The 22,520-nt window shown below is 33.9% G+C and overlaps 2 protein-coding genes across 3 annotated transcripts in view; one reads left to right on the plus strand and one right to left on the minus strand.

The window, feature by feature from the left end:
- LOC145695209 (UDP-glycosyltransferase UGT5-like) overlaps nucleotides 1–22,520 on the minus strand; it is a 227,318-nt gene that overhangs the window by 147,723 nt on the left and 57,075 nt on the right. The window lies entirely within an intron of this gene.
- LOC145695207 (N-acetylated-alpha-linked acidic dipeptidase 2-like) overlaps nucleotides 1,820–22,520 on the plus strand; it is a gene marked incomplete at its 5' end in the record, with an annotated part of 124,738 nt that continues 104,037 nt past the window's right edge. Inside the window, 7 exon segments of the mRNA XM_081772193.1 lie at nucleotides 1,820–2,045; nucleotides 4,084–4,240; nucleotides 5,962–6,082; nucleotides 14,603–14,736; nucleotides 15,349–15,535; nucleotides 17,826–17,916; nucleotides 20,808–20,992. Coding sequence (XP_081628319.1) covers nucleotides 1,820–2,045; nucleotides 4,084–4,240; nucleotides 5,962–6,082; nucleotides 14,603–14,736; nucleotides 15,349–15,535; nucleotides 17,826–17,916; nucleotides 20,808–20,992 — 1,101 coding nt within the window.

Raw genomic sequence — 22,520 nt, forward strand, 5'->3', positions numbered from 1 at the left:
GCATAACAGGGAACTTTGACGCAATTTTTCACCTTGATGTAATGAGTGTAAGAGGATACCGTTTTAGTAATAAAAAGCAGATACCTTAGAGTTCATTAAAAAAAGAAGAATCACTTTCACAAAAAAAGGATGGGGTTTAACATAACATTCCTATTATATTTTATGATTTTTGGCTTTACGGCCACGAATACCATCATCACTAACATTGTAATGATTGTAATCATCAGTAACAATTGTATGTGACTCAATTTTTGGCGAAGTTTTGAACTGACTCGATTTTTCGCGAAGTCTTTTGATACTGCTGAATACTTGCTTATCTGAGGCAGCATATTTTGGTTGCTGTTTGGTACCCACTATTGACTGAATGGTCATTTGTTACAATTTACTCAGGCCGTTGTTCGGTTTTGCCTACTCTTGACTAAATACTTAACTGTCAACGCTTATTTTGGCCGTTGTTCGGTACCGCTCTTAAATGCTTATCTGCCACATTATTCAGGCAGTTGTTCGATACCGTTCGCGACTAACACTGAAACTTACAAAGTGTTGTTTTGTGTAGACAAATTTAGAGCTTCTATATTGCTAAATCAGGAGTTGGCATGCTTCGAATCCGTGCACAACCTTCCTTAAAACTCATGCATATATATATTTAAACGTCGGAAAAAAAATACACGGAATTCGGCCAAGTCGCAGTATGATGCTATCGGTTATTCTAGCTGCCATAAGGTGCGAAAGGAGCCAATATCCATACATGTCTATATATAATTCCTCATTAACAGCACAAAAAAATCTCCAAAAATGAAGTTTACAGTCATGACAGTCATCACTTCTTGTTCTGGATCCATCTCCAATAATTGAAATGCGAAGTGAGGATTGCCCTTGGCCAATGTTTCGATATCTTGTACTTTGGCAAATGGTACATCCGTCTGTGAATATGACTAACTCCTTTCTAAGTAACATTAATTATAGTCAGCCAACAATATCAGCGAAAAAATTTTCTAACTGCGGACCGATGTGACACAAGTATTCAAAGAGATCCTTTTTCTGGAAACTTCCCATTAGTTATAGCATCTAACTTGCATTACAATAGCGATTTTACTCACAGAGAGAGTGTGGGCAAAAAAAGTTCAATATATTATGAAGTTACATGAATCAAAAAACAATATACGTACACAGAAAAAAATCGTAAGTGGGGTACTTAAAATCGTATTTTACAATTATAAATCCTGTAGTTTTTGGACTTAACGTACAGTAAACGTATAATTGAAAACGTATGTTTTATAAGTGTTCAATCGATACGTATTTCCGCATGAAACAATATAGGCGGTCACTATCTCACATACAAATGGACGTACATAGCTGAGGAAGGTAACATCCATATAAGCCTATGTATCAATATAAGGAAGACTGTTAGACATGAGACATCCTGCAACGGCATGATGTGACACCTAAGGGCAGTGCCTATGTAGTATACGGATAACGTATACTCCGTACTATTTCTATAGTAAACAAGAGGATTCCGTATATTTGGACAATATAACGCTGTTTGGAGAACAGATTTTTCTTAGTGTATGGTATACTTGAGAGGAGAAAGGGGTGTAACAGGATTTTTGGCACCTCTCTGTTAATTCTCTTTGCGATATTCTTGAAAATTTAATAGGTGGTACGAAACGTGGTGAAAATCCTAAACAGTTTGTAACTACCTCAATTTCAGAAATATTGTTAACATTTATTATCATTATTATTATTAGTAGTAGTAGTAGACCTATATTGTGTATGCTCGGTATGGTTATAATATTCCGTTTATTCTTTTCTTTTAAAGGTTTTCTAAGTTTCATAGCTTCTACCACTGTGGCGCTGACCGTTGGAATGACAGCTATTGGTCTTATTGTTGGTTTCGTAATTGGTTTCAGCGTCACAAGTCTAGGAAGGGAAGATACGCAACTGCTAAAAATTGCCAGAAAACTTACTGAAGATACTCGTGAAGAGTCCCGTGTGAAGGAATTGTTAGAAGATATCGACAGAAACAAAATATTCCAAAATTTAAAGTAAGGCTATAGTCTTAGATATTATGTTAGATAGGAATGTCTTGTAATTATACGAGGTGTGTTCAAAAAATTCTGAAGTTTATTTTTTCCCGCGTAAACAAATAATGCACAGGCGTCGTCCATCGCTGGAGATGTGTAACAGGCTTTTATGTGTATGTGTGAATATTCGTTCGTTCGTAGAAAAACATCAGTCGAGAATAACCAGGTTGTAAGTGCGTGTAGTGAGCGCTGATCGGGCTTGTAGGAAGATTCACAAAATCCAATAGACGTTCGAAGAAGACGCCGAGAGCATATCGCAGATTAAGGAGTGGTACAACAGATTCAAGCATGAGCGCGAAACCAGTGAATAGTGAACCATGTCCAGGTGTACTCTCAACAAGATGAAATAGAACTGTTATTGAGTAAGTGAAGGCTTTGGTAATACAGAATCATCGTATCACAGTCCAAGAATTTGCTACGGTGGCAGAGGTTAGCATTGGATCTGTATATTCTCTTGTGAGAAAAGATCTGAGCTTGAAGAGAGTGTCCGCAATGCGAAAGCTGCTAATGATGGCATAGTGGAAATATTTATCATCCATGGTGGAAAAAAAAAAGGCACAGCTGGTCCTCAGCAATGTGAATTAACCATTTTCTTCAACTCGCGTGGAGTGGTACATCACGAGTACACACCACAAGGAATGTTACTATAATTTCCGTTTCGTCTTCGTGATACTGTATGACGCAAACCCTATCTGTGGGCAGGGTGCCTGTGCAAACTTGGTAGCTGCATTACGATAAAGCCCATGCCCATGATTTGCATCTAATTTATACTTTCTTGATCAAACACATTTAAGTGATTTGTCAAACTCCCTATTCCCCTTACATAGCACCATGTGGCTATTAGCTCTTCCGAAAGTTGCCGCTGAAAGGACCCAATTTCATTCCAGAGAACACATTATGTGGCATACGGTGACCCAGATTTCAAAAGATGCGACCCAAAATTGTTTCCTACAATGACAGAACCATTGGGATCGTATGTACACTCATGTCCAAAATGATTGTCGCATATCTATAACTGTCTTGTTGTGGAAATATAATTTGATAGTGATTTTGCAGGGTACTTCTAATACTGTTACTGTGTGTATAATCGGGAAATGTAAGTTTGTGGTAAATTTCATAGGAAAAGAATTATAAATACGAAAATTAGAATGAGGAAAACAAAATGTTGCTAAATAGACAAGAAAGTTTTATTTTCGTTTTATTGTTCTTATTTACTGTTCTTTTGACATGAAATTTATCACATACATGTATTTGCCGATTATACACATACTATCATTATGAGAAATACAAGGCGAAATCGTTATCGAATTATATTCCTAGAACAACACATTTATAGATATGCGACAATCATTTTAGACATGACTGTACATCACAAGGAGACTACTTGAAGGAGATTAGAGCCTCTATATGTTTTCTGAATACATGTAATTTTTCTGATCAAAGGTTTGATTTTTTGACACACCTCGTATGCAACTTTTCAAGTAATTATTTTGTATACTTGCTATCCAGCATTTACGATATGAAATTTTACAATAGTTTGGCACACTTTCTCAAATATTTCGTTGTAAATGATTTAGAAACTATATTTCGGGTTGCTATAAAATTCTTTGTATAATTATTTATTTCTTAAAGAGAACAATATATACTTGTACGTATTGAACTGTTCAACGCCAAGTGATTCACATTAATGTTAAATTCGAACATACTATACTACAAGTGAGATTGCCTTTTGAGCTCATTCGGTGCTCCACTCAGAAAATTAATTTACCATACGTATGCATATGGGGCTAAATATTGCATTATTTAACAATGATGCTGGCAAACAGTTAACTTTGCATAACGTTCCGTAATGATCGAATTAGGATGGCATGAGAGCTGGTATGATATGCCGATAGTAAATAAGATGTTAAAAACTTACCCACTTTAAAAAGAAATTAAAACTAACGCACTATCTTTTTCTTTCTTTCTTGCTTGCTTGCTTAAAAATGAACTTCAACAGATACCTTAGTGAGAGACCCCGATTAGCTGGCTCTGATAGAGATGAAGAAATTGCTATGTATATACACGACAGATGGGTAGAGCAAGGCTTGGAAAATGTCACTGTGGTGCCATACAACGTACTGCTTTCCTATCCCGATAGAAACAAACCCAACAAGGTAAGTAAATCAATTTATCTTTTAACTGGAACAGTCGGTCTCTAAAGTTGAAATAAATTTAGTTAGAATTTCATAGTTTAATTACTTCAGATTACGTTTTAGACACCTAAAATAAGGGAAATTGATCTATTTTAGGTGAAAAATTTTAAAATCTTTGAAAAATACGAGAGAAAGAGAGAAAACAATTAAACATGGAAATTAGACAGTTCTTCATTTCTTTTTTTTCGTTTCCGTAAGCAATGCTGCAAGTAAACACTAAAAATGTCTCCTATCGTTAACTTATTTTATTCATGAACATTAAATTAACACTACAACACAATTAAAAGTTAACCCAGTTAAATTTATTGAATCAAGTGATACGGCAAATCGGTAATGATGTTTGTTGTTAATAAATCAAATAATTAATTACTTAAAAATATTATTAGCATGTATTGTTGCTTGTTTTTTTTTTTTTATCATTGACGCCCATACTATTTCGAAATATTTTATGTTTACTTTTACCACCTCGATTTCAGTTATTTCATTAAAAGTACAAAGTAACTAAATTGTGCTCACAGTATTTTGAGTGTTTAAGCGTAGTGTGTTAATCAATTTATCACAAGAAAGGAAAACTTCGATCATAGGGCTTTCGTATATTGATTGTCAATCATCCAAACTACGCTAGACAAACATATATCTATAATTAAAGAATAGAACCGTCTGCTTTTTTAAAAATGATTTCTTGTACCCACATACATTAATGGAAAAAGCGTAGATAAGCAAGTTTCTTTCTGCCATTTGACATGACATGAATTTGTGTGTTTCGCGATGATATCCGTAACAAAGTCTATCCATTTTTTTAATGAAACTTGATCTATGTTCTAACTTTGTGCCTGTTCTATTTAAAACTAAACAAATAAGATTCCTGTTTGTGGTTGAAAGTAGTAAAAAATGTGAGCTAAAAGGAGGGAAGTCCTGAGAAGCTTGTGCATATTCATAGCGCGATACTAGAACAATTTTCCTCGATAATTTTAATCGGTTTTAATGAATTATTATTATTATTATTATTATTATTATTATTATTATTATTATTATTATTATTATTATTATTATTATTATTATTATTATTATTATTTCCATATATTTCATAAATATTCTTAATCATACCTATTGCTTAAGAATTGCAATTGGTCATGATAAGGATAAATTTACCTTCATTTTAAAAATATATGGACTATGATGAATTCTGTAAAAATTCGTAGCCTGCTTTTCCTTTAAAACTTAAACACTTGTCTTAATGTTCAGGAGTTGAAAATCAGTCATGGAGGTGGGAGTGAATTGATCTTATTATTTTTAAAAAAGATTAACAGTAACTTTTTAAAAAATTTCATGGTATTACATGGTCCTTTTAAATCTAGTAGTGTAGACTGTTGCTTGGTATTAAAATCGTTGAAGATTAAAACTGGAATTTAATTCCCCACACTAAGAAAATATTTAATTTTTTAAAAATTCAATTTTCATTAAACGTGGCGTATTTCCTTTGATTCTTAAAATTTATGGTTGAAATCAATTAAGAACAAGGTGGTAAAATTTACGCAATTTAAAAACAATAACTTCTACAGTGCATGCTATTACTAGTGTGGTTGCGATATCTAATAGAAGCAGGTTTAGCTGATCAAATATTCTATCATTCTATAATTAGAGAATGTCTACAATAATCGTATATGTAATATTTCTTCTAGGTGGAACTTTTATCTGGAAATGGAAGTGTAGTATTTACATCAAGTGTCATGGAAGAGGAACTGGTGAAAGGTGATCTATCTCGAGACTCGGTTCCTGCATTTAATGCGTTCTCTCCCAGCGGTAAGTATGATATTTGTTCTACAAAGAGTGTTCAAAAAGTTTTGCACAGTGGTCTCTAATTTTTTTATTTGTTGCAGGAGGAGAATGATATTTTTTCCGAACATACTTGGAACATTTAGCTATAAGTTGGTATATAAAAGTATTTTCTTTTATTTACAGGTGAGCCATAATGGACCGTGAAGTAGATGTCAGGTTGCGACAACGGTCGGTGATGGAGTTCCTCTTCAAGACCGGCGATGACTCTGCCACATCGATTCACAGGAAGATGCTCCCTGTGTATGGGGAGGAAACATTGGATCGCAGCAGTATTCAGCAGTGGTTGCAGAGGTTTAAAGAAGGTGCTTTCTCTCTACTGGAGAATCCACGATGCGGTAGACCATCGACGGTAGTCAGTGATGTGAATGGGATCAGTTTGGTGTCATTTTCATTGACTTTTTGGAACATGGCTCCACAATTAACAAGGACCGTTACTGTTTGTCATTGGACAAGCTGCGACGTGTCATCAAGACCCACAGACCACAGCTTCAGGGTAAGCTCATCAGACTACACCATGACAATGCCAAACCCCATACAGCCCTTGTGACGCAGGAGAAAAATCACGAAAATGGATTGGAAAATTGTTCCTCATCCTCTCTACAATCCGTACTTGGCTCCGTCTGAGTTTTTTCTCTTTGGTCGTCTGAAGGCCCACCTGCGCGGTGAAGCATTTGATAGTGAGAAAGACCTTATTTCCTGTGTCAAGCGATGGTGTAAAAGTCAATCCCCAGAATTTTTACCAAAATGCATTTACATCATGAAAAGAACATTGGACCAGATGCGTCACAGCTAATGGAGGCTACATTGAGTAGACTCAGTGTATAGCTAAATGTTCCAAGTATGTTCACAAAAAAATTCATTCTCCTCCTGCAACAAATAAAAAAAAATAGAGACCACTGTGCAAAACTATTTGAACAACCATTGTATATTTCAAGGATGGCATAAAAGCAAGAAAATTTATCTACTAAAGTGTAAGACACTAGAATTCTTTGTGTTTCTCTTCATAGCAGACCATAACAACCCAAATCTGTTGTATGCTATAGATAATGGTCATAGTATTCTTATTTCGTTTTGATATTCTTTTTGTTTATTATTTTAGTGTTTTCATGGCCTCTTTTAATTTTTGTTTTTGATGATTACAATTCTATATTTGATGAACGCTTCTTTCTGATCGTTGAATTTAGCTGTTCTTGCCTCTGTTAGCTGTTTTTGTTTTGGAGGCACTTTTGTGAGGGACATATATTGAACATTGATCTTGTAACGGAGTAAATGGACTCTCTGCTGGCGCCCTTAATAAATCCCCAATCCGAGAACTGGTGAACCAAAATCAATTGCGGTAGCCACTAGACCAGCGAGGAGAGTCAGAACACCTTTAGCCATAGCACATCGCCAATATTTCATGCAAGAAACTCAGCGGATTATATTTAATTTTTAAAGACTTATTTTGTATATACAATTTACTTTTCTACAGAAGTTGTTGATTTAAAAAAAAATGTTAAATAACTAAACACCCTATCACGTCACATATTTCATTTGAGTAAGTGGAGCCGCGGGCTTTAGGGTAGATAAACGCCGTATGCGTAAATTACCTCAAAGTTCTCCCGTTTTCTCCAACTTTATTCATCCCAATACTTCGTTCATTACCTTCATCAACGTCTCCTTTAGCCTCGGAGCATAACCACGAAACGTTATACTTAAAAAAAAAAAAATAAAAAACGAGGTTTGAAATACTATTTGACAGGCAATTAAAGTAATAACAATTAATTTCTAAATGCAAAACGACTCGAATTCAAGGCGATCCCCTATATTTTTTAACAAAGAATTGCAATAAAAAATAAATAAAATCTTCGGCATACACTGGATATACTGTACTATTTTTAGCACTTAACTATAAAACTACACTAAAAGTCAAATCAGACACAAACATCTCTCAGTATTCCTTCGCTGAAAGGGTCTGCTGAATCTGCGAACGTTCAAGGATAAAGCGGTAGGCGGGGAGAACAAGATCCTGATTCTTTTTAGTAAAGAAAAATCCACATCATACGTCGCGAAAACAAGACAATCCGTAGGTTTGGACACGGAATTGTGGCAAGAAACTTCATCTTGTATTGAAAAATATACAGTATTTACATAAATTTCACTATGATTAATGAGGATATTGGAGAGAACTTCGGACAATGAATGAAATTACTCTGATGATTATGGGTTCACATAGGCGGGTTTAAGGGCGCAGGTTGTGTCCATAAGAACATTTAGGAGGATACATAATTTTCATTGAAAATAATACTCTTATTCAAACTGGAAAACGATAACTTTGCGGGGGTAGGAAGTTCCTTTGGGGTAAAGAAAGGTAAATTTGAGAGACAAGTGGTAATTTTGAGGAAGGATAGTAAATTCTGGGGAAGAATAGTAAATTTTGGGAAGGCAAATTTAGCGGGTTGTGCCCAAGTCCTTGGGGGGGGGGGGAAGGAAACATGATTATGAACTGGATAACTTAACATTCTAGTACAAAGAAAGTTTTAAAAAATGCCATCATAGAAATATATTCTACTTAATATTCGGAAATAATAGTACATTTAAATAAGCATAGCATAACTCTTTTACAAATAATGTATGCCAGTCTCTTCGTTTTGTTTATTTAATGTCTTGTTTTAGCGTTGCGGCTACATGAGATGTAATCCTAATTTTAACGTATGATCCGAACCATATAGCCACAGGTGGCAATGCTGAGAATTAGTTTCGGAGCCAGGCACACTAGTAAAGATTACTCAGTAGAATTGTAACAAGACTTTAGAAATAGTTTAATATTCTGATTCTAATGTCTTATTACAGAGAGCTTTCTGAAAACTATCAATATTTCGACGTAAATACCAGCCACCAAACCTCACCATAGAGAGATTTCTAAATCCTAAAACGTCTTCTCAGGTCAGCAACCTTTCGAGCAGCTCTCCACTTTTATCTGTTTCGAATCAGAGTTCATTTTTCCGTATTTTTTTCTTCTTTACATTGTATGTTATTTGTTTCATAAGCTATATTTCAATCTCAGCCTTCGTCCTTCCTTCTATAGAACCACGTTTCAAAGTGTTTCCTTCGTTTATCATATTCTCCTCGAATCCATGCCTCACATCCATGCAAATGTCACTCTCCACACTATGCTTTCCTCAGTCTTTTCTTCAGTTTCATGTTGATAATTTCTGCTTACAAGCTTCTGATTTTCTTCGAATGCCTTCTTTGTCTCTGGACCGGTATTCTAGTTTTTTTTTTTTTTAGGTCTTGTTTGCACGTTTAGGTCTTGCTTTTCTTTTTATTACCTAACAGAATTCCTTCACCCTAGGTGATCCATTTTAATATTCGTCTTTCTTGTTGCTTCTTTTCGTGCTCATCTAATAGGCCTAACTTATGTTTTGCTTTGTTGATCTTCGTATTGAATTTGCCGCTAACCACATGTTGTATTCCAACGAAATACTTTTGCCTATACAATTCAATATGGCTTAATCAAGATCCACGAGCAGTAAATAATCTTTGAAAGCACGTTGACATACACATTCCCTATAAATAGTACAAAGAAGGGCGCCGATTTCTCTGTAAATTTGAAGGGGTGGGCATTCAGATGGAGAAAGCATATATGATGATTTTAAGACAAGTTGCATTCAAATTATGCCTAATGTTGCAAATTTACAAATAAAATGAGGGGGCTCCGATTTCTCTGTAAATTTGAGGGGGGTGGGCATTCAGATGGAGAAAGCATATATGATGATTTTAAGACAAATTGCATTCAAATTATGCCTAATGTTGCAAATTTACAAATAAAATGAGGGGGCTCACACGAGCTTTGGGGGGGCCCGGCCCCCCAGGATCGGCGCCCTTGAGTACAAATTGCACCGAGCTATTAGTTACGTTACTCTTACAGGTATCATAAAAAAAGGAGAATGGTGCTGAATAACTTTTAGGAACACCTTAAATATTTCGTGAATAAAGGAATTCAATTTGTGCAAGGGGAAACACTTTGATTTTCATCAGCCAGGTAATTTTGTTCTTGATTGTTTGTTTGGTTTGTTTATTGAAAGTTTAGCATTTATTTTCAGTATCGAGGCCAAATGAGACGTAAATCTACAGTTAAAGTGGAATTCAAACCATACCGTAATGCGTTCAATGCTCAACTACCGAGAATCAAACCCGCGACACTGTGCACATAAAAAATACTCTAGCTACTAGAACAGCTTGGAGGGCAGTAAGCTGATTGTGTTATATTAGATTACAAATAATATAAAATTAGCACATGACAACTAATTTCTAAGTTTTGAAAGAAGTGTTCATAGCTTAGCAAATATACCATAAAAGGAATGTTAAAAGTTGCATGGAAATATGTACAGTCCACAGCAAAAAATCTGCAACATGAGCATGTAAGTTTATTGTGAAACGACGAAGTCTTCTGCCCCAAAATAAGTGTGCAGGGAAGGACGCCGAGGTTTCTCCTGGCGTGATTCGTGCCACTTAAATGTTATGCTGATTCCCTGCGCTGTTAGTTGTAGTTTCACAATAAACTTACTTGCTAATGTTGCAGGTTTTTTGCTGCGGACTGTACCAAATGTACAGGAATTAATAGAATTAAAGATATAACTCAATTACGTATAGTTATTCAACATATTATTTCTACTCACCTCATCAAGGTTTATTACACTAGTTAACAAAGGTTTTGTTACATAAAAGGAAATACCTGTTCTTAAAGGAACTTTTTGCGCTGAATTCGAATATGCACTCGGTTTTTCTCCATCACGTACGATTTTCCCGTAACAGAGGGATTTTCGGGAAAATTCCTCAAAAATTTCCCTTTTCGTTTATTTTACACCCCAAGATCTTGTCCCCTTGCATATACTAACATAGAAATTATACCTAAGTATACTTTGATTCATATTTAACAAACCCTCCAAGTTTCGTAATAATCGCTTTATTCTTTCTAGAGAAATAAATATGTTTGTATGTATACTGTGTGTACTGTTTATTGCACCTTATAGTAATGCTTTCAGATCTCTTAAGTTGAGGTAAAACGTTTTGCTTTATTACCACAAACACATATATAAAATATAATACAATATAATTTACAATAAACAATAATACAAATGTACCAAAAGGTCATGAAAAGACAATCAAAACTATCACAATATATCAAACTTCCATTGGGTTACGAAAACGTACACTACTTCCTTCTTTTGTAAGAAATGTTGCATTCTCTAACAAGACCCCAACAATAGTCCCCCATCATTGAAGAATCCCATCGTCCCTGGTACCTTTTCTCCATTGTCATTATATCTTGGTGGAATCTTTCCCCCTGTTCGTCGCTGAGAGCACCTAGGTTAGCAGGAAAGAAGCTGAGGTGGGAGTGCAAAAAGTAGATTTTTAAAGACATCCTACAACCCAACTCTTTGTATTTCTGTATCATGTCCTGTACGATTTCTGTGTAACTCTCAGCTTTTGTTATTGCCCAGAAAGTTGCGCACAACACACTTAAATGCTGTCCAGGCAGCTAGCTCAACACTGTTTAACTTGCTGTCAAAGCTATCATCAAGCATTAATTTCCTAATTTGGGGACCAATAAACACTCCCGCTGAAATCTTAGCATCACTCAGGTTAGGGAACTTATCTCGCAAATACTTGAAACCTTCACCAGATGTGTCCATGGCTTTGACATTAGTTTTTCATAAGTCCTAACTTGATATGAAGTGGCGGTAGTAATATCTTATTAGGATCTACCAAAGGAGCGTATTTGACGTTGCATTCTCCAGGTACGTAATTCACTCTAGGTTCCCATTCCTTCACTGTTTGTCATCAGCTCGGCTATCCCATAAACATAAAAAACATTGGTACTTCGTGTAACCGTACTGCAGTCCTAATAAAATACCAACTACCTTGAGATCACAACATATTTGCCAACAATGGTCCTTGTAATTTATAAGATTTAGCAAAGTTGACATGGTGTCATAGGATTCCTTAATCTTCACTGAGTGCGCAAGTGGTATAGAAGGTTTTTTATTTCCATTATGTTAAAGGACAGCTTTAAGGCTGACCTTTGACGCGTCGATAAATGACCTCCATTCTTCTGGAACGTAAGGAATTCCTAGCTCCGCCATCAACCCATTTATATCCGTACATACGCACACATTATCTTGCATTGAGAAATAGCTTGAAAATTGAACATGCCTTTTCCTGTACACTGATGTGTTCGTTTCTGCATCCAATAAGTTCCACTGCTGGAGCCTTGATCCCAGTCTGTATTCCATTCTTTCTTTCTTTTGTATTCTGTTACATTTGATAACAAATATTGATAACCATTTCATGAACAAAACGAAAAAACTTGGAGAATTGTATATATATATGTATTAAGATATACATATACTGTACGTTTAAAAAATATATACGTTGGAAGTACATTCTATTTTTTTACACGTTTCTAATTTACAGAGAGCAATACAAGTGTGTTGTTGACTATTGTAAATATTCATTTTTGTGTCTGTGTTTGTAGTAATAAAGCAAATCGTTTTTAACCCAACTCAGGAGATCTGAAAGCATTACTATCAGGTGCAATAAACAGTGCACACAGTATACATACAAATATATTTATTTCTCTAGAAAGAACAAAGCGATTTTTACGAAACTTTTAGGGTTTATTAAATATAAATCAAGGTATACTTAGGTATAATTTCTATGTTACTATATGTAAGGGGACAGGAGCTAGGGGAATAAAAATCTGAAAAGGGAAATTTTTGAGGGAATTTCCCGAAAATCCCTCTGTTAGGGAAAACTGTACGTGATGGAGAGAAACCGAGTGCATATTCGAATTCAGCGCAAAAAGTTCCTTTAAGATCAGGTGATTTTTCTCATGTAACAAACAAAAAGTTTAAATTTGTTAACTAGTGTTATTGAATCAATGTTGCGAAGAATATAGGATAAATGAAACCACATATATTACATTCAATTCAAGGTATGTTTTTAGATATTATTAATATTTCTATTTAATTAAAATGCTATTAGCTCGAATACATATTTAATTAAATAACTATGTATATATAAATGTTCTTTTATAGTTTTTTTTTAAAAATCAACAACTAATTATGGATTGTAATTTACGTGCATGGTTTACCAAATTAAAAATACTTGTATCATACAGTATTATGGTTGATTGCTCTCATTTGCCAATAAAAAGAGTTCAAGTTGAAAAAGAGTAGAGATTAATTCTAATAAATTAAATAATATGAGAGAAAATAATTAGTTACTGTTATTAAAATGTAATTACTGGCGACTCATATGGCTAGACATTCTTTTACTATTCGATTCTATGCAAAATGTGTGTAGAGAAGAATCATTATGTACCTTTCCCAACAGTGGCTCACTGTCGACTGAATTTCATTGGTACGAAAAGATTCTGTGGCACTTAAAACCTGATATAACCACAGAGCTTCCTTATGACTATGTGGTTAGCGTGCGTATCTTCAGCGACACAAGAGACCCGGGTTAAATTCCAGATGAGAGCACACGTGGTTCGAAAGGCACGTTAAGCTGTAGCGTCATGCCTCGGTGCTGAAAAGGACTCGAATCTCACCAACCGATTGAAATACTGCACGCCAGTTTCATTGTTCTGGCGCAACTGCTACTGCCGTTACATCTATCGTATTCTGGGAGGGCTACTGCTTGAACGAACAGTACGTCAATATCAGCTTTGTAAATGAAATTCCTTAAAGGCTGTTGATTAACAAAAGTAAATCTATTAAGGCTAATAGTGGCAAAACTAAAATTATACATAAAAATAAACACAACGATTACAAAAAAAGAAAAGAAAAAGAAAAAAGAATTTTTTAAAAATTTTTATGAAGCTTGAAAATTCAGAGTTAATCTTTTATACTGAAGTCTAATTACAGTATTTGGAGGAATTCAATTATTTTGTCTATGTTACAGTGTATTATAGTCATTATTTATTTATTTATTTGTTTGTTTCATGGGCTTACGAGCTCCCACGTGAACGCATGGTCAAAGTACGCATCTTTGGCACCCGAGACCCAGGTTCAATTTCTGGTAGGAGCTCGTAGTTCAGATTCCATTTTAACCTATAGGTCCCTGACTCATATAGCCTTGATGCTGAAAGGGAGATAAACTATAATTTAACAAACCATATGTTCACTTCGTTTTCTGCTTTAGTAATAAGAGCCACCGATTGAAACTGAATCATAATGATAATAATAGATTTTCTCACAGCAATCTTCTCTGGATAATTAACTCAGAATAGATAAAAAACCTACAACAACTAGTATACATGAAGCTTTGGGAAACTACTCATTAATTAATTATTAATCTATAAAATTATACAACATGGAGTTTTAAAGAAAGCTTTATCTAATTTGCTAATTAGATTCAAATATTTGCTAATTGCTATGTTATCTTGTTGACACTATTAATGCTCAGTATATGTTAATATTTTCTTCCCATTCGTAGGCAGTGTTAGAGGCGAATTAGTTTATGTTAATTATGGTCGCTTGGAGGACTTTGATAAACTGGATGAATTGGGAGTCAATGTTACAGGAAGGATTTGCCTTATACGGTACGGAAAGATTTTCAGAGGAAACAAGGTAAATACTTTATCATACTTTAATTCTGATGTATTAATTAATACACACATTAATTTAGAAAACAACCTTCGCCGTCCTGAGGAACTTTTATTCAATAGAAATTATTTATATTGAGAGAGTTAAGTCTAGGTATAATAGGATTTAGAATTTGTAGCCAAATCAGCTATCATTAATCAACGTGTTTGAACATTGACTAACATTCTGGACATCCGCCCGTTTTCAAGCACTTTGTTGTTCTCCATTGTGTGTGTTGCTCGTTCCATTTGTTTTACAGCATCCAAAAGATTATCATTTTACATCAAAAACATTCTATGCTCTCGTATAATCCTGTGTGCAGATTCTCAGTTATGTATGAACATTCCAGCAATTATCAACAACTTTAAATATTTCTTAATTTAAACTTTGAATTAATAGTAATATTAATATTCCTCGTTCTAGTTTTACAATTATCTTAGAGTTTTACTTAATGTTTTGCCAACATTGATTCTCCCAATCATAAAATGAAAGATATTTAATCTGGACTAAAAAATAGTCTTAATTTTGGGAAGAAGTAAACCTGAACTGTTTAAGTACATTTATTTATTTATTTATTTATTTATTTCTATTGTATAGGTCAAACACGCAGAGGAGCGAGGGGCAATCGGTGTAATTCTATATTCAGACCCAGAAGAGGTGGCACGAAATGGAACAGATCCTAAGAATTTGTATCCCAATACAGAATGGCTCCCTGGCAGTGGTATTCAACGGGGAAGCCTAGAAGTTGGAGGTGATCTTCAAACTCCTTATTGGCCATCGCTCGGTGAGTTTCTCAAATGTATTATTATTACACAACTGAAATATTATTAGGAATAAATTATTATTATTTCTTATTGACTTAGCTATCTATTCAACCAAGAAGATACACAACGCTAAACAATTTGTACCCAACAGTATTTAATTAGTTAATAATACTTCTAAGAACGATTTGAAATGATTTGACCTCTACAAGATTCGAGTTTAAGGCGTTTATGATCTCTTACAACCTTTTATATTTCTTAAAATCTATTAGTTGTAGACGGCAAAAGAATTACGATCTTTCACTCACCAAGTAAATCTATTATTATACTAGATTAGTGTACGATAGTAAAATCATGATTAATATTATTTTTATTAATTACAAATGGATACCGTTTAGAATAAACCGAAAATTTTATATGAAAATAAGTATTCTATCTGCTGGAGTTAATGTTTAAAAGATCAGATTTTGTTAAAATATTTATATTTCCTAATAGATTAATCATGAATTTTGTCTTATGTTATAGGCTAACAAATAAAAATACATAATGGAGTCGGTTCACAATCTACAATAGATCAGTAAAAAAATTGCTATGGTTTTGTACTTTTAAGTGACATCAAGATTGAAGAATGCATTCATTACAATAAGTCTATAGTCAAAACATATAGAAAAGAAAATTTTAAGAAAAATAAAGAACACCATTTCGTGGATATAAGAAAACAGGGATCAATCTTAAATCTTAATCGCATTTAATTTAAATTGAAATTCAAAATGTTAGTATATTACACCGAAGGAAAGAATAAATTGAATAATATAGTTAATTCTGTTTCTGTATTAGTTATTTTACAACAAAATTGATTGGATGAATATAATTCAAACATTTATTATTGAAGTTTTATTGGATAAAGTGCATCTGGGAATTGCAGGGTTTTCTACTTAAAAAACATAAAATTATCATGTTATTGTCTACTTCGGGACTGAATGCTTTGTCTAATATGATTAACAAAGTACGTGTGGTAACATTAATTTGTTTCATACACAACTTTTAAAAAATGTTGTAAATTGTTTATATTAATCTTTAAAACTAAGTTTTGCATTATTTTATTATTATCTTATTTATTTTTAAAGTTATTTCTATATATCTATATCGGTCAATAGGTAATGCGAAAACTTTAAATATGAACTCAAAACTACTGGATACAGCTCAGAATCATTCAACATATCTACCATTCTTCTCTATACATTTGATCCAGTGTTCTTTCTAACTCACAAAGCCATCTTGGTAAAATGCTACATCTTGCTTTCGAAACTACGCTCTAACTTCTAGCCTATACGGTTTAGGTTTAACTTATCACCGTTTTTAAATGTTCTATCACGTATAAAATCCTTGAATCTACCACTAAACAGGCAGGAATGAGAAGAAGCTGGTAGAAACTGTAAATTGGAAAAATCATCACATTCCACCCATCTTGCAATTCATGTCAACCTCTGGTGCGCGGTCTTGCATTGACCTGATAAAATTTGATTTCAGTGTCTTTCAGGCCCGTTTTTCTTTGTAAATTATAATTGCTCTTTTTAGCTTTTCTGAAGATTTCTAGTATCTTTCCTTGTTGATATAATCATTTGTTTAAAGAATGCCCATGAAGATGAGCTCATCTCAGTCTCAAAAGACGATGATCATGATTTTGTCTTTGCAAAGGGAAAACCTTGTTTTTTTCTTGACTGTTAACATTGTATAGGTCCATTGTATTGATTGACGCTTTGCAAATGGGTCATAATGATAGACCCAAGTCTGAACAAACGTTAAGATACCTTTAAACGCCTAAGTAGGTGCTTATGGAAACGATTCGATGAGATCTAAAGAAACTTCTTTCTGAGTTTGCATCGTTTCTCTGTTTAGAAGCTTTGGCACTCATTTTGAGCATAATTTTTGATGTAAAAGATCTGAATGAAGCTTAAGAACACTTCTTTTCGAGATTGACAATCTTTCCATCCATTGATAAGTTGTTATCGTCTGGTTATTCTTGACCATTTCTCCGCAAGATCCAAATTTTGGGCTATTGCTGCAGAGGAGGATCTGCCTGTCCTCTCGTCGTCACTGATATCAAAATCTCCAGTCTGAAAGCATTGAACCCATCTTTGTATTGAGCTGCTTCCATCCAGAGTTTTGTTACTATAAACAAGCTGCAGTTTTGACGTCATATTTCTAACACTAGAAATAAATTGGTATTTTGAGTGCATTTTTGAGTAAATGCATAAGGAAGTACTAATGGAAAGTTTGCGTACCACTTACTCTTTCACATTTCTATTTCAGACGAAGTATACAGGATACCCGAGTCGGAAGTGGCATTAGCAAGCATACCGTGTCAACCTATCGGTTATAACGATGCCCAGAAATTACTTAAGTAAGTAATAGAAATGATCAATTGAATCGGCAGTGTAAAAAATAAACATGCTTCTTGAAATGTGAGGATACGCTTGTCACAATTACATCATATTTGAACAGATAACCCCCACATATGTTCAATGTTATTTTAAGAAGTTTACTGCAGTGATAACTGTGACGATGTTGATTTGGTGTCCTTCATGTGTATACTTTGAACATGTGTACACTTTCATGTGTACACTTTGAAATACTTCTTGATCACAAATCCATACATTCTGTACTGAAAAGCGTAACTGTTGTAACCACTTACGGAATGTGGTACAGATTTTAGAAGGCATACTTGAAAATGTATCACTGTCATTTCTATATCAGAAGTAGTTTTAGTCTAACTTTACCAGGTGCGTGTTTAGTTTCGATATTTTTGTTGTATCAACTGGATGGATATCTCCCACTTACACTATAGCTCAGTAACAACCAAACAAGACTCGTAGTATTCAATGATGAGGCTTGTTGCATCTAGAAATGTAGTTCCATCAGTATCTGTAGGTTTCAAGAAACATGGTAAGTACAATTTTATTGACATCGCTCCAGTTGTTTTGTTGTAGTATGGACATGCAAACGTACATGCAAACAATATTCGTCTTACTTTTTGTGTTGTGAATATGAACCCTTTGTATATTTCTCCTACAATAACGAATGTCAGCAGCCAGTTTCCTGGAAATTACTTTCATTTACACAGGACTCCTAATCTTTTAGATCCAATGGTATTGTATAAGTTTCATTTCCGGAAAGTCCCTATAGTTGAAATAATTAGCTTGATAAGAAATGCCTCAAAATGTAACACGTGAACATTTATATTCTCTGTTGGTTTAGTAGAAATATAAGACAATTGTCAGTGGATGTTTATGGATAGTTTTAATGTTGTATGTATTGAGCTGCTAGTTAGCCTACGTAGAGAAGGGTCTGCTAAAGTAGGACTATATATAAACATATACACTACTAGAAAGCAGATTAACTCTATTGTCGTTTGTTTGCTAACGATGAAACACACACGCTCCTAACAGTTACAGAATCACTTCTAATATTAATGCGACACACCACTTGAAACACGGATCTTCAAATATTGAATTTTATTAAAGGAAAGCTACAGGGACAATTATTGTAACGGATAATCTTATGACTTGTATATAGTTATTTAAAAATATAGGCCTACATAAAACGTCTCGAATATTCCTAACACATACGAAATTTACATCTCAGAACTTCAGACATTTTAATGCATATTTTGTAGAACCTGCTAAACCACTTACAACCAAGAGACACATTTGTTCGATGTCATTAAACTGTTCTAAAATATAAACTGGATCTTTTAAAATGTTTCAATTTTCACGTGTTGGTTGTCAAAGTTATTGGAATTACCTAAATAAGCTTAAATATACGTATAACACTTTTGCTTCAAAATTCAACTTTATGCGAACTGATAATTTAGTCTTTGGCTGCGGAATTCTACTTTGGTCCACAACGTATTTTTATATATATATTCAGTGGTGTCCACCCCCCTCATGTCCATGACGCACCCCCTTCAATTGTCTATCCGTAGGTGTTCTTCCATGAAAAAAAATCTTTTCGATTAACTTTTACACCCCCTCAAACATATTTATATAGATTTTTATCCCCCCAAATATTTTAATGACGCAGTTTGCATCGTAGCCCCCCTTTGTGGGTACTCCTGATATATTCTCCAAATAAGTTTTATTTTCGATTATCTGTACATTTTCATATGTATACTTCATATATATATATTCCATACATATACTTCCCCGCGATATATGTCTTTAGTAGCTCATTGTATATGGAGCATTCGGTAATGACCATTGCATTGTGCTGCCAACTGGTGGCGATTTCTGTGAACTTAAGCAGTGCCTTGCTACACAATATTGTAAAATGTCCGCTATGTCAACAAAAATGTTCAATTTTTTCTATATGTAATTTGTTATTGGGGAATAAAAATACAACTAAAATTTGAAATATTAAGCCATTTATACAATTTACGTATTACAAATAAAGAGTTTTAGCACTAATTGTACACATATTAGATTTTGTGAATTTGAAATATTTACATGCTACTTTTGTTTTATATGTGATCTCTTATATATCACGTATTGAACAATAAAAATAGTAAAATTTGAAGTGTTGCTTTAATATGAAATGTTTTAAAGCCAAATCTCAAGGAGAAAAAAAGACTTTTCATTTTAAGCTGGATAATTGCCTTTTTTGTAGGAATCAACCGAAAATTCAATTCTTTCATGAACGGTTTAATATACATATAATAGCTGTATCATAATTAATTTTGTAATCAGCTTCTCATTATGTATAATTTTTACCAATTATTATGGAATTATGAATTATTATTGTTTTGAACAAACATTATAATTGCTAACACTGTACAGAGGAATAAACAAAATAATAAAAAATAACATAGGTAGAAAATAACATTATGCTTATTCGTTTAAAAACTGTTTGACCACAGGCACATATTTGTCCCAGATCATATAGGTAACCGTTAAAATGGTCAACTTATTAGTCTACGTCCTATTTGAAAAACTACATGTCAGCTTTAACCTAAATAGCTCAAAAAGTATGTTCCTCCGTGTTTACAATTATTATGGTCTGAAGGAGTTAAATTATTCGAATATGTTCGAATGTGAAACAAATTAGAACAGCGGTACTTCTTTCTCACCATTTTTCTTTTTAATTATGAGTGCTCAAGTAACCACTTATTTGTGACTATAAAGCCCATATTGAGTTTCCTGGTACTGGTTCTTCTATGTTCATTTCATTAAGTAGGTTAGAAGTAAAGCATGCAAATTTCCATCAATAATAATAATAACAATAATACTTTTCTTGCAGATTGCTTGGTGGGAAGAAAGCTCCTGACGACTGGGTTGGTGGTATTCCTAACATCACATATAAATTAGGTCCAGGATTCATGTCTCCTAAGCAAAGATGGACCGTCCGTCTTACTGTCAATAATAAATTGAATGCATCAGTGATATTCAACGTGATCGGACAAATAACTGGAAATATTGAGCCAGGTAACTGCCCCTGTTTATGCATCTTAAGTTTTTTCGTTACATAATTTTTTAAACGCTGTATTTTCGCATGTCTTCGCTTACATTGTTTTCAAAAAAATACCATCAATAAGCAGCAGTGTCACGCGTACTCCACGTGAATGAGTTTGGTTTTATGGCGTCTTATTTTCCCAAATAATATTGAACTCAATTAATAGTAGTTGTACCATATTTGTATCACTTGTGGTTTTAATAGATATATTAGAGTGGAGATGAAATATCTTTTCGGGACACCTAATTAATTCCAGAAAACCGCCTCTCACTATCTATTATCGCTTTTGCTCGATAGATTACAAGTTAATCTATACCACTTCCGGTTAGAATATAACCATCAACAAACTCGATTTCTCAGATTTGACTCTCGCGATCCGGTTAGAACGCCCAAATTTCAAAACGGTCAAATCGCCTACGAAAACGATCAAATGCCCAAAAGCAGAAAACACGGTGCCACAAACTTGCAGCCAAATATTACCGAGTGAGTATGACGTCATCCAGTGAACACATCCGCATACAACGAAGTGGGCTTATAAATATTTTCCTTGAACCTCCGTTTATAGACTGGAATAGTGATGTCGTCATTTCCTCTTCGTTACCATGGTGATAGCCATGTTTTTTTCTAAACAAATGCATGAACAGATAGGAACACTATGAAGTGTACTGTTAATAACAACACTCAATTAACAATAATTTTAGAATATTTTGAGTACGAAGTAAAGTTGGCAGGAAAAATACAGATTAAGAATATGGATCCACTATTTAGAAAATTTACGATCAAATTTAGCAATTAACTAAGTAACACATAAGGAACCTTTTTCTACAAGGACCACATCTCTAGGTAATCAGACAAGATAGAAATTGCATAAGTGATGCCAGCGCCATTACCACGCAATGCACAATGAACAAAAGCAACTACACCCAATGTAAAAATTCTGTGGAACAGACTGATGAGCTGTCGGCCACAGTGAAATTAGAACAAACATATTTGTTCTGAGAATTTTCAATCAGGGCCAATTTTTGATCGATTAACATGCATAAGATCTGTCTTTGTATTTCCTACTTACTTTAAAAATATTTATTGATAATACAACAAGAAAACATCCAATTATGTATGGTTCAGCATAAGTTTTAAACACTATTTCTGTAGGCCTAAACGTTTGTAATGTAATGTGTGATACTGATGGTACTAAATAAAAATTTTCCAGCATTATTTTAATATAATATCCAATAATAAATAAGCTAAGTATATTTTGACACTTAACGTAACATCCAAATGTATAAATAGGCTACACAAAATCAACGATATCACGGGAAACATTTTACTTTCAACGCTTAACATATTTTAACAGATTATTTACCTAATTGCTTGCTTTTTCTATCTTTTCGTAGTTTCATTCATTGAACATTTTCAAACATATACAGGTTTTGCTTTTACTCTAATGTTTGCAATCCGGAAGGTAACGCGTTACTGTTTTCGCTTTGTACTTAGATTCTT

The sequence above is a fragment of the Thermobia domestica genome, chromosome 9, assembly GCF_964235325.1.
Source record: "Thermobia domestica chromosome 9, izTheDome1.hap1.1, whole genome shotgun sequence".
In the NCBI taxonomy this organism is placed as follows: domain Eukaryota; kingdom Metazoa; phylum Arthropoda; class Insecta; order Zygentoma; family Lepismatidae; genus Thermobia; species Thermobia domestica.